This window comes from Boeremia exigua (assembly GCF_020726555.1).
Source record: "Boeremia exigua strain MPI-SDFR-AT-0100 chromosome Unknown C7974scaffold_3, whole genome shotgun sequence".
Taxonomy (NCBI): Eukaryota; Fungi; Ascomycota; class Dothideomycetes; order Pleosporales; family Didymellaceae; genus Boeremia; species Boeremia exigua.
The window spans coordinates 2,460,496-2,472,949 of record NW_025763520.1 but is presented as its reverse complement, the minus strand read 5'-3'; the positions used below and the strand labels follow the sequence as shown (position 1 = coordinate 2,472,949).

At 53.2% G+C, this 12,454-nt stretch overlaps 4 protein-coding genes across 4 annotated transcripts; 1 reads left to right on the top strand and 3 right to left on the bottom strand.

Annotated features, from left to right (window-relative positions):
• Positions 1-590: 590 nt before the first annotated feature.
• Positions 591-4,992, bottom strand: C7974DRAFT_331101 (CRM1 C terminal-domain-containing protein). Its single transcript, XM_046139091.1, has 7 exons — positions 4,537-4,992; positions 4,440-4,469; positions 4,312-4,384; positions 4,192-4,263; positions 2,402-4,143; positions 1,906-2,349; positions 591-1,825 (listed from the first exon to the last, which is right to left on the bottom strand). Exons 1-7 carry the CDS (start codon positions 4,600-4,602, stop codon positions 1,034-1,036), a joined length of 3,219 nt encoding a protein of 1,072 aa, XP_046000654.1. The 5' UTR covers positions 4,603-4,992; the 3' UTR covers positions 591-1,033.
• A 77-nt stretch (positions 4,993-5,069) lies between these two features.
• Positions 5,070-8,236, bottom strand: C7974DRAFT_388904 (uncharacterized protein). The gene is made up of 7 exons (XM_046141313.1): positions 7,756-8,236; positions 7,459-7,556; positions 6,860-7,410; positions 6,789-6,800; positions 6,607-6,734; positions 6,217-6,558; positions 5,070-6,164 (listed from the first exon to the last, which is right to left on the bottom strand). The coding sequence occupies exons 1-7, from the start codon at positions 7,842-7,844 to the stop codon at positions 5,213-5,215; spliced, it is 2,172 nt and encodes a 723-aa protein (XP_046000653.1). The 5' UTR covers positions 7,845-8,236; the 3' UTR covers positions 5,070-5,212.
• Positions 8,237-9,014: 778 nt separating this feature from the next.
• Positions 9,015-9,943, bottom strand: C7974DRAFT_135697 (DASH complex subunit Dad2-domain-containing protein). Its single transcript, XM_046135470.1, has 3 exons — positions 9,660-9,943; positions 9,519-9,578; positions 9,015-9,467 (listed from the first exon to the last, which is right to left on the bottom strand). Exons 1-3 carry the CDS (start codon positions 9,865-9,867, stop codon positions 9,313-9,315), a joined length of 423 nt encoding a protein of 140 aa, XP_046000652.1. The 5' UTR covers positions 9,868-9,943; the 3' UTR covers positions 9,015-9,312.
• Positions 9,944-10,065: 122 nt separating this feature from the next.
• On the top strand, positions 10,066-12,449 carry C7974DRAFT_422159 (shugoshin). The gene is made up of 3 exons (XM_046144323.1): positions 10,066-10,265; positions 10,317-11,152; positions 11,198-12,449. The coding sequence occupies exons 1-3, from the start codon at positions 10,162-10,164 to the stop codon at positions 12,343-12,345; spliced, it is 2,088 nt and encodes a 695-aa protein (XP_046000651.1). The 5' UTR covers positions 10,066-10,161; the 3' UTR covers positions 12,346-12,449.
• The last annotated feature ends 5 nt before the right edge of the window (positions 12,450-12,454 follow it).

The following is a 12,454-nucleotide window of genomic DNA, read 5'->3' as shown; positions in this document are numbered from 1 at the left end:
TTCCGGCTCCCGCTGTCGAAACAAGCCTCAGCGCACCAAAGCAGAGGGCAACCGGAGCCGCGCAAGGCAGCCCGACCCACCATGGCTGTAACCTCGCTCTAGGCTGATGGGTCGTTCGTGAGGATTGCGCAGGTTAGTACGGCTCAGAGACGGAACTTTCAGGATCCCCTACCAACCATCGGTAGAAAGGCCCCGATCTAGAGCCCCCATGTCGGTGTATGTGCCGTCAAGATCCACGATGAACAGCCTCGACCAGGCTGGCAGGCGCATGCAGCACATGAATGGGTGCGTCACCACTTGCACACCATTGGTTAGGAGACATGGCGGGAGGAATCTGGCAGCAGATATCCGTTTTTTGATGCCATCGTAAACGTGTTGCTCAGCGTGGCATCTTGACATCATGTAGTGGGCCGACGCATGACTGCACATATCGTGACTGTACAACGAAAACTCGCACTTATAATAGCCAATAGTGACCCCATAGTACCTCTACAGTACCCAGATGACGCTCCTGGTGGGCCTTCACAAGCACCCGTGCTTCACATGCGTGAAGGTTCGGTCGTTGCCATGCCGGATACGGCACGTGCTGGAATATACCGTCTCTACGGGCTGGAAGTTCTTCACGGTTAGCAAAATAACGATGTGATTTCTCAAATATGTTCATTCCCTTTATTCGTAGGCCGCCAGGGCAGGATATCTAGAAGGCCCTGCGCATCCCCTCCTATCCTATGCTTTTATCATCTGCGCAAATCAGGACCAATCCTCCAACCCGCTACCCGCTGCATGCCAAACGAGAAACAGAAAGGTCTATTGGGTATTAGACCGCCAAATCCGGAGCGATCTTAATGGAACGTAAAGAACGCTACGCGATACATTGCGCCATGCGGGTACGTCCTTCGACTCCCTTGTTCGACATTCAAATGGCGTCAGCCCACCAGTCGTCAGCGTTATTCGTGTCCGTAACCTGAGTCGAAGAGGAAATGCGGTCGAAAGGCGTGCGCGTGGCTACGTTCGTGTCCAGCTCAACGTTCAGTCACAACTCGTCATCGTCCATCTCAGAAGGCTTGAGGAGACCGCCAACCTTCATGGCACGCTCGCGCTCCTCGTCCTTCGCCTGCTTGGCTGCCTGCTCGCGCTCTTCGGCGAAAAGCTCAGCATTGTCGCCCGAAAATTCTTTCAAAGAGATGAGGAAATCTCGAAGGATCACCTTGAAACGATTGAGGTCGGCATTGGTAGCGAAGAGTCCGTCAATGAACGCTGCGATCTGAGCAGTCTGGAGGTTAGGGAATGCGGTCGCCAGCAAATTACCGACAAAGTTTCGCAGAAACTCGCGGTTTGGTGTGCCGGCTGGGGCCATGTCTGGCGAGGTATAGATTGGGCCTCGCAGCTTGTCCGAGTCGACCAACCAGAACATCTTGGCGAGAAGCATAGACTGCGACTTGAAGCCGGCCTTGTGATCGTTGTCTGTGACAACGAAGAACACATCCTGGAGGATGGTCGTGAAAAAGGTCTGGAAGAAGGCGTTGCATGTCTGCTCATCCGTCTCGGACATATTGGAAACCAGCTCAAAGCACATGGAAAGTCCAGCGCTCTCGACTTCGCGGTTGTCGTGCTTGCTGGCCCACATGCAAGAGTCGATGACGAATTTGAAGGAGCGAGCGTCCAATCGAAGCAGAGCAGGGAAGCAGCGCAAGTTGATGGTCCTGAGGAGCTTGAAAAACTCGACGCGGTGTTCTGGGTACTCGGAGAAGTCCTTGTTGATCATGTCCAGTGTGCATTCGAAAACACTATCCATGATGTTGATGATCTGATCCTCCATCATGCTCTGCTCAACGTTAGTAAAGTACTCGGTTGTGGCTGGGCGAGACCAACAAAATGTTTGCTCGTTTTGGGTGTCCAACGTACATGTAGCTTGTTGATGATTGTAGTCATCACGTTCAATACCTCGGCCTCGCGAGCGTCAGGTACGTTGTTCTTGTAATCAATCAGAACAGCTTCGAGCAGCTTAGGAACAATGTTGTTATGGATCATCTCAAGGTCATCGGCCTTCTCAACGTAGGTGTTGATGAGCTTGAGGATTTCCTTCTTGATTGTGCGCAGACCGCGGACCTTGGGCATCTTTGTTGCAATGTTGCCTTCGCGCTGTACGGCCTCGTCAATGAGCTGCGAGCTAGCGCGGTACATTGTCAGCATGTCGAAGTAGATCCGTCCGATTTGAGGATAGAAGTAGGAGCCGATAGAGCCGCAGGCGGCTACGTTTGTCTTCATGATGTTGCCAACAATCTTGATAACCTCCGAGTCTTGCAGACAAGCAGGGTTCTGATTGGCTTGAGCAATGATGCTGTCCCACTATAGACGATCTTAGCATTACATATACGGTCTGTCATGGGGTCGAACTTACGGCAGAGTTGGGTAGAGCCATGAGGTCATGAATCAGACGCTCCTGCATGCCCTTTTGTCCTTGCGCACTGATCATGTAGCCACAGGCTTCATAAAAGGTGTGCACTTGCTGAGGTGAGAGATCTGCGGTGATCTTTCGCAAATTCCTCACAATTTCGTCAATAAATGGCTCGTTCTCGCCTGGTTGAAGCGCGACAAAGTGTCGCCGACACTTGTTGGCGATCTTGATGAATGTGTCGCAAGCCATATCCTGGACACCCTCGTGTGTCTCGTGCATGAACTCGAAAAGCTTGTTAACAACAGTCTTCAAGAACTTCCAGTGGGCCTTCAGGAATCGCGGATACTGGCCAACAATGTACATGATGTTACTAGCGACGACGGCCTTGTTGTCTTTGCCACGCTTCATCTCTGTAAGACCGAGAAGATCCTTGATGACGGTGACCAGAAATCTCTTCTCCGTCTCCTCGTTCATTGCGCCGGAGATGGAACCGATGGCCCAACAGAGCGTGTTGCAGTTAGCCCAAGACCATTCTGAGCCATCGACCTGGCGTGCCAGCTTTTCAGACATGATTTGCTCGGTGTCGTTAACATCCAAATGCGTCAAGAAGACCAGACACTCGCGCGTTGACTTGTAGAGCTGGATGGTATCGCTTTCCTTGACGAATTCGCGCACGATCTCTCCCTCGTCGTTCTCAACAATCAAGACTTCCTCTGGCCTGACCATCTTCTCAATCATAACGGTTCGTAGGTTCGACAAGATCTCGGTATACTTGTTCTTACGCAGAGGATAGTTTGCCATCATCGAAGGGTCGCGGTTGCCGCCGGATGCGATGCCCAGGTTCAGGAGAGGGTTCATGTCGGTGATCGGAAGCGCCTGCATCTCATCGTACAGCTCAGAAACAAGCTTGGTCCAGTATTCCAAGCAAATTTTGAAGATCTCGCGGTCGTCGATCTGGCTAATGCGGATGAGGTAGAAATGGCCATGAGTAAGGAAATCCCTGTTCATAAGGTTCTCGATGACAGCCAAGTGCGACGTAAAAAAGTTAGTCAAGAAAAGCGCCAGGTTGAGCACAAATTCTTGGTCCCTGCTATTGCTCGATGCATAGGTTTGCTTCAGATCCAGGGACAACGGGATAATCTTCGAGATCGCAGTCAAAGTTTCTGTGAACATCTGGACGAGCTTGTCGTCATATGCGGGTTCGGTGCGAAGGCCTGCAATCTCCGTCAAGCACTTCAATGTGATGTTACGGAACTCCGGGACATCGAGGAATCGACTGCGCAGAGTCTCAATAAGGCTCTGACCACTGGGCGGTGTCTCGAAGATGTATCCCAAAGGAATCCAGTTGAGGAAGCGCAGCAATGTCTCGAGAGTTGCCTTGATTAGGGAAGCCTCGGTGGCTGTGCGCAGAACCTCAGAACAAAGCTGATAGATCGAGGTGAACTCGTCGCACATGCTCTGCTTGAGCTCTCTGCGCTTCGTAGATGTCATCTGCTCCTCTGAATAGTCAAAGACCTCTTCTGAGAGCAGCCTGAGAATGACCATGTTGTTTTCGCAAATCCCTAACCCGCTGTGACATGACGAGATGATTTCGTTGATGAACGTCGGCCAGTTGTGGGGCCACTCTTGCTTCAGCACGGAGACGAGAACGAGGTTCAGCTTGTTGAGCAGGGTGCGGTCGGTGCGGCGACGCTCATCGTCGTTTGATAGTTGAATGATGAAGTTGACGATAAAGTTGCGAATGCCTGGCACGGTTAGTGTGTTCCAGTCTTTGCAGTGTGCGGTCGGCATACCTTGACATTGGTCGCGGGGAAGGACTTTCCATCTGGTCATGATCACATTGTCTAGTACTTGCAAGCCGAGGTCTGGCATTGTTAGTGAGCCTTCAGCAGTCCGCAACAACAAATACATACACTTGGTTTGCGGATACTGCGCATCCGAGAGGATCTTATCGACCAGGAGCCAGGCATCTGGGTTCTCCTTGAACTGTTGTATGGTCAGCAGGTGGCATTGCGGGCGCAGCCGGGACGGTCCAGCCTACCTGGTTCAGTGTCGCCTGTGCCTGTTTTTGCTGCAGGAAGGGTGTCGTTAGCTTCGTTCCTGTCTCACTCTCGCGTGAAGCTGCACAGAAGACATACTGGTTCGCCACGGCTCTCGTAGAACGCGCGCACTGTGGCGTCGAGCTCTTCGATAGACATAGACATGGCGGGCTGCTTCGCTGTGGGGTCAGCTCCCTAATCGACTGGCTGGTATGCGGGCGGCCCCAAGAAGCTCTGCAGCAGTCGAGGGCTGTGCGTATGTGCGTGTGGTCTTGTGGCGAGCGGACGGGACGGCGCAGGAGGCTGGCGCGCGTGAGTTGGGTGCCTGCAGAGGTGCAAGAAGACGAGGCGGGGCACGTCGAACGCGAAGCGAGGCTGCGGGCAGACACCTAGGATGAAGGAGTGATAGGCAAGGAGGGGTAGAGCGTGACGAGTCACACGCGAGGCTGTATAGCCGGTAGCTTGTCGTCTCGGAGCTTTGGGTTGTGTTGGCGTTGGTTGGCAAAGTACAAAAGCGCAGCGAGCAGACGCGCCCGGCTGCTGCGTCGATTGATGCCGAGAGAACGCTAGCGCTAATGACCAGAGGACCCACGCTCAGACAACTCACCGCACCGCAGATTTCACAGTCCCACTTCATTACTAATATTTTGCATTTTGAATGTATCTGCTATTATGATAGAGCGCTGGGTATCACTCGAAGAAGCCAAATAATGACAAGAAAAAACTCGCGTCAAGCTCCCACAAACGCCGAAACGTGACAGTATACTTCGTGGATCTATGTGTGATCGCCCTCGACAAATCGTCCGTACTTCGGCCGACCTACACGCTCAAAGCCGTCTCCATACCTACCACTGTCTGTCGAAGGCTGTGCATACCCTGACCCCGGGTCGCGAGGAACGGGAGCCGGTTGTGCGTAGAACTGCGTAGGTGTTGGCATCGTGCTGGCGGGCGGCGGTGGCAACGGCGAAGAGACATTGTCGTGATACTGCACAGAGTCATAACCGCTGAAGCCAACTGGAGAGATCGCAGATGGCTGGTATGCTAGTTCTCGAGGTGGCGGGTAGTAGAGCTGTGCCTCCTGTGGCGGAGCATGGGAAGGGTGGATGGGCGAGGTTGGCGAAGGTTGGCCCTGTGCTGAGTACCGCGTGTCCATGGTTGAGAATTGCGCGTGTTCCCAAGATGGAGATCGAGCATGCGAGGGTGGTGGATACGATGGATGCGCATAGTTGCTGTCGTGCGGAGAGCCGTAGGGGGTTGCGTGTGGCGGCGATCCGGATACCGACGACTGCTGGGCGTATGCGGAGTGCGGAGAGTTCAAGGATGCCATTCCAGAGTACGGCGAGTACTGTTCCTGCTGCTGATGCAAAGGCATGTACTTGCCCATACCAGGCGTTGGCAGTTCCTGAGGCGGGGTAGTGACACCGAGTTCTACTGGCGGGGGCAGCTCGGCTGGCTGTTCATCCTTCTCTTTCCTAGATTTCTTTTTGCGGTGCAGGCAGAACAATATGAGACATAGTATAGCGATGAGCACTGCGAGACCTCCCACGACGCCACCAGCAATAGCGCCCACTCTACTCTTGTTCGAGCCCCCTGAGGAAGTACCAGTACTCGAAGGTAGCGCACGTGTCGCTGCCCGCGTAATTGATGGGGCTTTGAGGGAGTAATACACGGCTAGGTCGGGATTATCCCATGAAGCAGGGGCTGTTTTAGTAGCTCCTCCAGTAGGTCTGCAATGTGGTTAGCAAGACTGGTATCGGGTTGAAGCAGTCCGAAACGTACCCGCCGCCAATAGCAGATATAATGGGTGTTGGAACGAAGTATGTGGATAGCTCCGGATCGTACTTGTCCCACAAACTCTTCCTCTCGCCATTATACCCTAGGTTCATACCATGCTGGCCTTGCACTCGCGGCGAGTCACACAAATCAGATGTTGGGAACCAGCCTCCAATGATGATCATCTGATCCCTAGTCACTACGTTCGCACTGCAGCCTCCGTGAGGATAAGACCCGGTACTGTTGTCGGTAGGAAATGCCTTGATCCATGTGAATGATGGAAGCGAAAGAATGTATGCATCGTCGTAAGCAAGCGGATCACCGAACCCGTATCCACCATATAGATAACTGTTCAGTAATCAGCTTTGATCGAGCATAACAACCTATATCGCTCACATGTTGTAAGAAGACTGGTCGTCAGCCCATGTGGCGCCAGCGCAGAACTGTCGGCGTGCGCCTGGGATGTTGCCGGTGGCGGTTTGAGTGTACCATTTCGATGACTGGACATCATACATGTGTATCTCCTATGTCGTGTCAGTAATAGGTATCACCCACGCAAAACTGCATCTTCGACATACACTCATATTTGCCTGCAATGTCGCATTAGTACAGATTCATACGTTACACAATGCGATCTGGTGTGACTTACCGGTAAAGAGGTGCCGTTTTGTTGTGGATCTTCGATGCCACCAAAATACACCAATAGACCGCTGTCTGATATCGGTAAATATACCATCTGTCCCTCAGCTCTGCCCACATTGTCGTCAGGCCCGCTGTTGTTAGACAGTAGCCCGGTAGTGTATTCGAAGCGTACGAGGTCAGCTGTTGCGATTGCATTGCCAGTCCAGTTCGGATCCGTTTCGTTGCTCCTATAGCCTCCGAGGTAGAATCCCAATCCCAACCCCTCAATGTGTGTGCCGGCACCATACGCCACTCTTTGTGTAGCGGAAACGCCAGCAGCCTTGTTACCAGTCTTGTTCCATTGGTCGAGGAGTACGTCGTAGGTCCACATGCTGACCTCGCCAGGTGTCCCGTTCGTGAATGCACCTCCAAACTGGTAGAAGCACTTGTTGGTCTCATCGGGCCAGAGGATTCCGCCAGAGACACTGGGTATCTCGGAAGGTTTCGAGAGATTTGCATACTGGTAAGGCTGGCCGTCAGGCGTCGAAGAGTTGAGGTCGCTGAATAGTAACGCTGTATCTGACTCGATGTTAGTGGAAGGACGACCGTGAACGTGCAGCGACCTACTTGTAAAGTTCGCGTCATCCGTGTTCCAATCTACCATGCCACCGTCAATATACAACCTCCCATCAACCTGCGCCGTTTGGTGACCCCATCGTCGGCAGCTACAGTTAGGTCAGCAACATATCTATGATGCGCAGCAACAAGGCATGACACTCGCACAAAAGTTCACAGTGTCTCTGAACTACCGAAATCCGTTTGAGCTAGGTGTACGCGAAGCTAACGAGATCAGGGAGGCTTTGGAGGAGCTGGCGCAATGCCTGATCGGTCCACACCGGGTAACGTTTAGGAACGGATACCTACAAGTCAACGATGGGGTCTTTCTGATAGGAGGACCCAATAAGACTAGATGCTACAAGCAGGCATCGTCGAAGACGTGCCATCATACGCATTCATGACGCTTTGGGATCAGTAGGCATGCGGCGCACTTTGTGAAGAGTCGAGGTGAATGGAAAGGAGACGCCCGGGTGGAATATTGGTCTGCAAGTGTCTAAACAGCCGTGCAGGGCTGAAGGATGCTCTAGCGGCCAACGCGATGCTCTTCCGCCATTCGTAGCGCTGTCGGGGCGATCATATCGATTGCTGACCGTTGCGCGACGCGCCTGACGGCTGCTGGACACAGGCGACTTGAGCCACGCCGCTGGATGTGAGACATCTGCACCAATAGCGCAGAACGAAAAGGGATACGAGTGGAAGTTCCAATCTCGGGTTCTCAGGCATCATAGCAAAGGGGATACGAGATTGCTCCACATGGTGACGATGGCTTGAACTTGGCTTGGACCTCGAGCTGGTGGGCTAGGAGGACCTGCGAGGCCACACTTGATGGCGTCGAAAGAGGCTTTTAGAGCCAGCGAATCACAGCTTGACATTCATGTTGAGTTCGGGTCCGCAGCTTATCAGCCGCTCTTTGTATGGCATGCGCGCACTGCAGCCTCCTGTTCTTCTGGGGTCTCGCGTATGTTGCAGAAGTGCGGGGATTTTCCAACCGTGCTCACAACCTGCCGAGCCCGTCAACTCAAGCGTTCGTGTCCAGCCATCTGGATTAGCACGGGATTTGCACGCTTTCCTGTGTGCCTTTTGAATTATGCTTGCGCGGAGACAGTGCACCGTTGGGGTTGATGACACTATCGAGCTGAAAGAGCAATATCAATTCTTCCGCATAACGACAAGGATGCGACGCCTTTGCTCCGAGGACGACAGGCATGCCCGCCATGCTCACGTGTGACTGAAAATAGATGCGCAAGTAGCACTGGTGAATGTCACCACGTATTGACAAGCAAGTATGTTGGCCTAAAGCGAACCCGGAGCTCCAATACCGACTCGAAAGTCGACGCGAGCGAGCTTCAGGATTAGAACGGCTGTGCAATTCCTCTGGGTTCTCCTGGAATTAAGGCATTTTCCATGTATTGGGAATAACCTTAGGGTTATAGGAGACCGTAGACAATATGTGAGGAAAGGAAGCACGCGTCGAGTTTGCGAGTTTTGTTCGTGTGCTGCTTGGCGCGCTAGACTTCAAGCGTCATCACTGGATTCGGGGCATTGTGGATGCGAGGAATAATATCACCAGTCTTTCCAACGATGATATATGCCTACGATTTGTTCTCACTCAATCTTACATTGCTGGGCAGTTCAGTCTCATCGCTTCCATGCATGACCCCAATTCCTCGGCGCTGACCCCGTGGCTTCGATGTACCATCCTCATAAACATGTCGTGCTGTCGGAATGGCCTTCTCGCGTAGCTTGACTCCATACGTAGATGGGAACGCAGTGATTGACGTGTACATGCTTGTGCGCATATCTTTTTGGGGGTGGCTGGTGGTCTTACTCGATCTTTCAATAATTCCGTACCTCTTTTGTAGTTCACTCCGCTGCAGCTGCAGCTCCAGCATTGGCCTGCTCAATCACGGCAGGTGCATGCTGAGTTGGAATTCGAACAAGGGTCTGTGGTAGAGGTGGTTCAGTCTCTTGCCTTGCCTCTGGATCATCGTCGTCTTCCTTTGGTTTGGGCATGATGGCTGCTCTGGTCAGATGGCGTGTGCTATCGATGCGTGCAAGACATAACTCACTGGAGGCCATGTTGATAGCGCGAAGAACATTATGCCAGTTCGAGAGTACTGCTGCGACGGCTAGAGATGCATTGTCAGCATATGCAGTGTTCTCGTCTTTGTGTTTTTCCGAGATTGGTGGCTCCATTTCACGCAACATACCTTCTGTACCGTTCGAAAGCGTCTGCAGCTTGTCGGCCAGCATTTGCATCTGGTCTGCTAAGCCGCCGCTCAACGCCTGCAAGTCTTTGAGGTTTGCGAGCTCAGTCTTCTTGTCAGCAATTTTCTGCTGCAAGAAAGTTGACTGCTGCGACGCGCCCATGGACTGGCCACGCAGGTGCGACGGGACTGGACGAGAAAAGTTAGACATGATGATTCGATCAGTTCACGGGTTTGCGCAGGTCCAGTTGATCTTGCTGTCGTCGAGTCGTCGGTGCGCGTTGACCCCTCACGTGTTGTCGCGGGCGTGAAAGGGACCTCAAAAGTGGGGCCGTCGACACAATCGGCTAGCTTGCCGTTGCTAGGTAAACAACGCCCGCAGCTTTTCGGCTATGACGAACACCAGACGGAAACAACGAACGACACACGTCCCAAATCGTCGCCGAACCGCTATCGCACACGTCTCGTACACTATCTTCAGTCTCTGCATACCTATACAGCGCTCATGGCGCGCTTGAACGAGCCGCCGGCGGCCGTGCCTCAGCCGTCGGCCGACAACATCGAAGTCGTGAAGCGCCGCTTTCTGCGACAGAACCGCGAGTTGGCAAAGTATGCATCAGCCTGAGTCACTCGAAAAGATGCATACTGATATCGAAGCAGGACCAACTCGCAACAGTCAATGCGGATCCGCACACTCGAAAGCGATTGCTCCCGTCTGCTCGCTGAGAATCTTGCCCTCCGCGAACGCGCGATGCACCTCCAACACACAGTCGATAAGCAAGCAAACGCCCTTTCTTTCGAGAGTATCGATGTCGTTAGGTCGCAGTTGGAAGCTAAGATGCAGGAGCTTGGTAGCTTGGTAGCTTCGTTGGGGCAGCCAAAGCAGGCGGAGAGACGACGCAAGAGCCAGCACCTTGCCAGACACCGCCCGCAGGAAAGGAACTTCAAAAGCGGGCTGTACATACAAGAGGTGGAGAACCGCCTGTTGCCTACTATCGATGAGGGTAACGATCACCCTCGGCGCACCATGAACTCAGATGAGATCCGGATGATGTTGGAGGACCCTGAGACCCAATCGCCCGATATTGGTCCACCGCCCACGTCGAGCTTTGAAGCTGAGGAACCGATTGCGTTCGATCTTAACCCTAGTTCAGATCGACACACGGACGAGGTTGCTACTCAAGACGAGCCTGTAGAAGACGAGCCTGTTCTACCAATGAACCTAGAGACACGGAAGAAGCGGAGAGAGAGTGGGCCGAAACTCAACATTCGTCGTATATCTGTGTTTGAATCGCCAGAAGAAGTCAAGGAGAAACCAGGCAAGCTGATGCGCACTGGAGCTAAGAGGAAGTTTAGTGTACAGGAAGACGAAGAGCGACCAGAGACCCATGAAGAAGAGGTCATTTCTAGCCACGAGGCGGTTCAAGAGGCAGGAAATGACGACGATTCTGATAAACCTCAGTCTCTTTCTCTGCCTCGATCAGCCCTTAGCAATAGTAAGTCCGCCATATTATGCGTGTAGCTCTAGCTAACGGTGTCAGGATCTGTCAACACCGACCCACTGGTGTCGCCAAAGAAGCAACGCTCATCTATGAAAGATCAAGAGAAGCCACAGAAGAAGAAGCTACCCAGTGTGAACCCACGAGGTCGCCCGCGCCTCCCGATCACGCGAACCATCACACCACCTGAAATTCCCATGCTCGCAGCGCCTGAGCCCGTTCTCGTGGCTGAAATCAACCTCGACTCTCTTCCACCAAAAACCCCTGCTGCGGATGCTATATTCTCGCCGCCGCCAACAGAACCTTCAACATCGCGACCTGGCAACAGAGACACCCCTCCACCAGGCGACGTGAGCTCAGGAAACCAAACAGGACAGGCTGGACGACCATCGCGAAGAGCACGCCCACAAGTCAGCTACAAAGAACCAAGCCTTGCCGCCAAGATGCGCCGTGATGGCAAGCTGGCCGACGCTGTTGTTCCTCAAACCGACAGGAGGACGAGCGTAGAAATGACGCTTGCGCCTCTTACCACAGGCAGGGTGGCCTTGAAGCGTGAAACAGGAGACGAGGAGGCCGAGGCAGGAAGTCCACTACGACAAAAACTTGACAGACGAGACAATGCTCCCCAGCTTGACTCGGCTCAGGCACATCCGTCAGCGACTTCGAAAGCGATATCCGCATTGATCGATCAAACGAGTGTGGTGAACAGACGAGCATCGTCGAATTTTACGGCAAAGACTTCGGACGAGCCATCATCAGAGCCAGTTGACGAAAAAGAGTCTGCCGTAGAGGCAGAGGCAGTCGAGAAGGACAATCTCGCAATCTTTGACTTCAACGAGTCATCTCCCGTCCACTCTAAACGTCTGAGCACCGATCTTGCCAAGGTGGTACGGAACTCTCGGCGGCACTCAGCCGTTCCAGCTTTGGCTCTTGGTGAGTCCGAGAAGGTCGGGGGCTCCCTCCCATTACTAGACAAGCGCATGGGAAGCGGGACAATCAAGAGCACCAGCACAACTAGCTTGGCAAAGAGCACTTCTGCTGCAAGATTGATTGCGAAGAAGACAGCAGCGCCAACGTCCTTAGACACAAAAACCGACGATTCGGCAGCAGGCGACGCGGGGAAGGCGACTGCGACAAGCGCACTCAGGGCTGAAAGGATGGCTAGTCGCCGGAAGAGCATGATGCTTTAGGAGAGCATCAGCCACGAAAGGAGCGAGCTTGTGCTCTCGATGGCGAATCGAGCAGACTCGTAGGAGTTCAAAAGTGCAGATGATGTTTCACACGATACCCTGACCTGGC

Coding starts and splice junctions, on each gene's coding strand:
- C7974DRAFT_331101 (XM_046139091.1), bottom strand. CDS start 4,602: ATGTCTATGTCTATCGAAGAGCTCGACGCCACAGTGCGCGCGTTCTAC. Junction 4,385..4,439: donor CACAGGCGACACTGAACCAG/GTAGGCTGGACC, acceptor ACCATACAACAG/TTCAAGGAGAACCCAGATGC. Junction 2,350..2,401: donor TGGCTCTACCCAACTCTGCC/GTAAGTTCGACC, acceptor GATCGTCTATAG/TGGGACAGCATCATTGCTCA.
- C7974DRAFT_135697 (XM_046135470.1), bottom strand. CDS start 9,867: ATGTCTAACTTTTCTCGTCCAGTCCCGTCGCACCTGCGTGGCCAGTCC. Junction 9,579..9,659: donor GCTTTCGAACGGTACAGAAG/GTATGTTGCGTG, acceptor ATGCATCTCTAG/CCGTCGCAGCAGTACTCTCG. Junction 9,468..9,518: donor CGCTATCAACATGGCCTCCA/GTGAGTTATGTC, acceptor TGACCAGAGCAG/CCATCATGCCCAAACCAAAG.
- C7974DRAFT_388904 (XM_046141313.1), bottom strand. CDS start 7,844: ATGCGTATGATGGCACGTCTTCGACGATGCCTGCTTGTAGCATCTAGT. Junction 7,411..7,458: donor GGATGACGCGAACTTTACAA/GTAGGTCGCTGC, acceptor ACATCGAGTCAG/ATACAGCGTTACTATTCAGC. Junction 6,559..6,606: donor GACCAGTCTTCTTACAACAT/GTGAGCGATATA, acceptor ATTACTGAACAG/TTATCTATATGGTGGATACG.
- C7974DRAFT_422159 (XM_046144323.1), top strand. CDS start 10,162: ATGGCGCGCTTGAACGAGCCGCCGGCGGCCGTGCCTCAGCCGTCGGCC. Junction 10,266..10,316: donor CAGAACCGCGAGTTGGCAAA/GTATGCATCAGC, acceptor ATATCGAAGCAG/GACCAACTCGCAACAGTCAA. Junction 11,153..11,197: donor TCGATCAGCCCTTAGCAATA/GTAAGTCCGCCA, acceptor TAACGGTGTCAG/GATCTGTCAACACCGACCCA.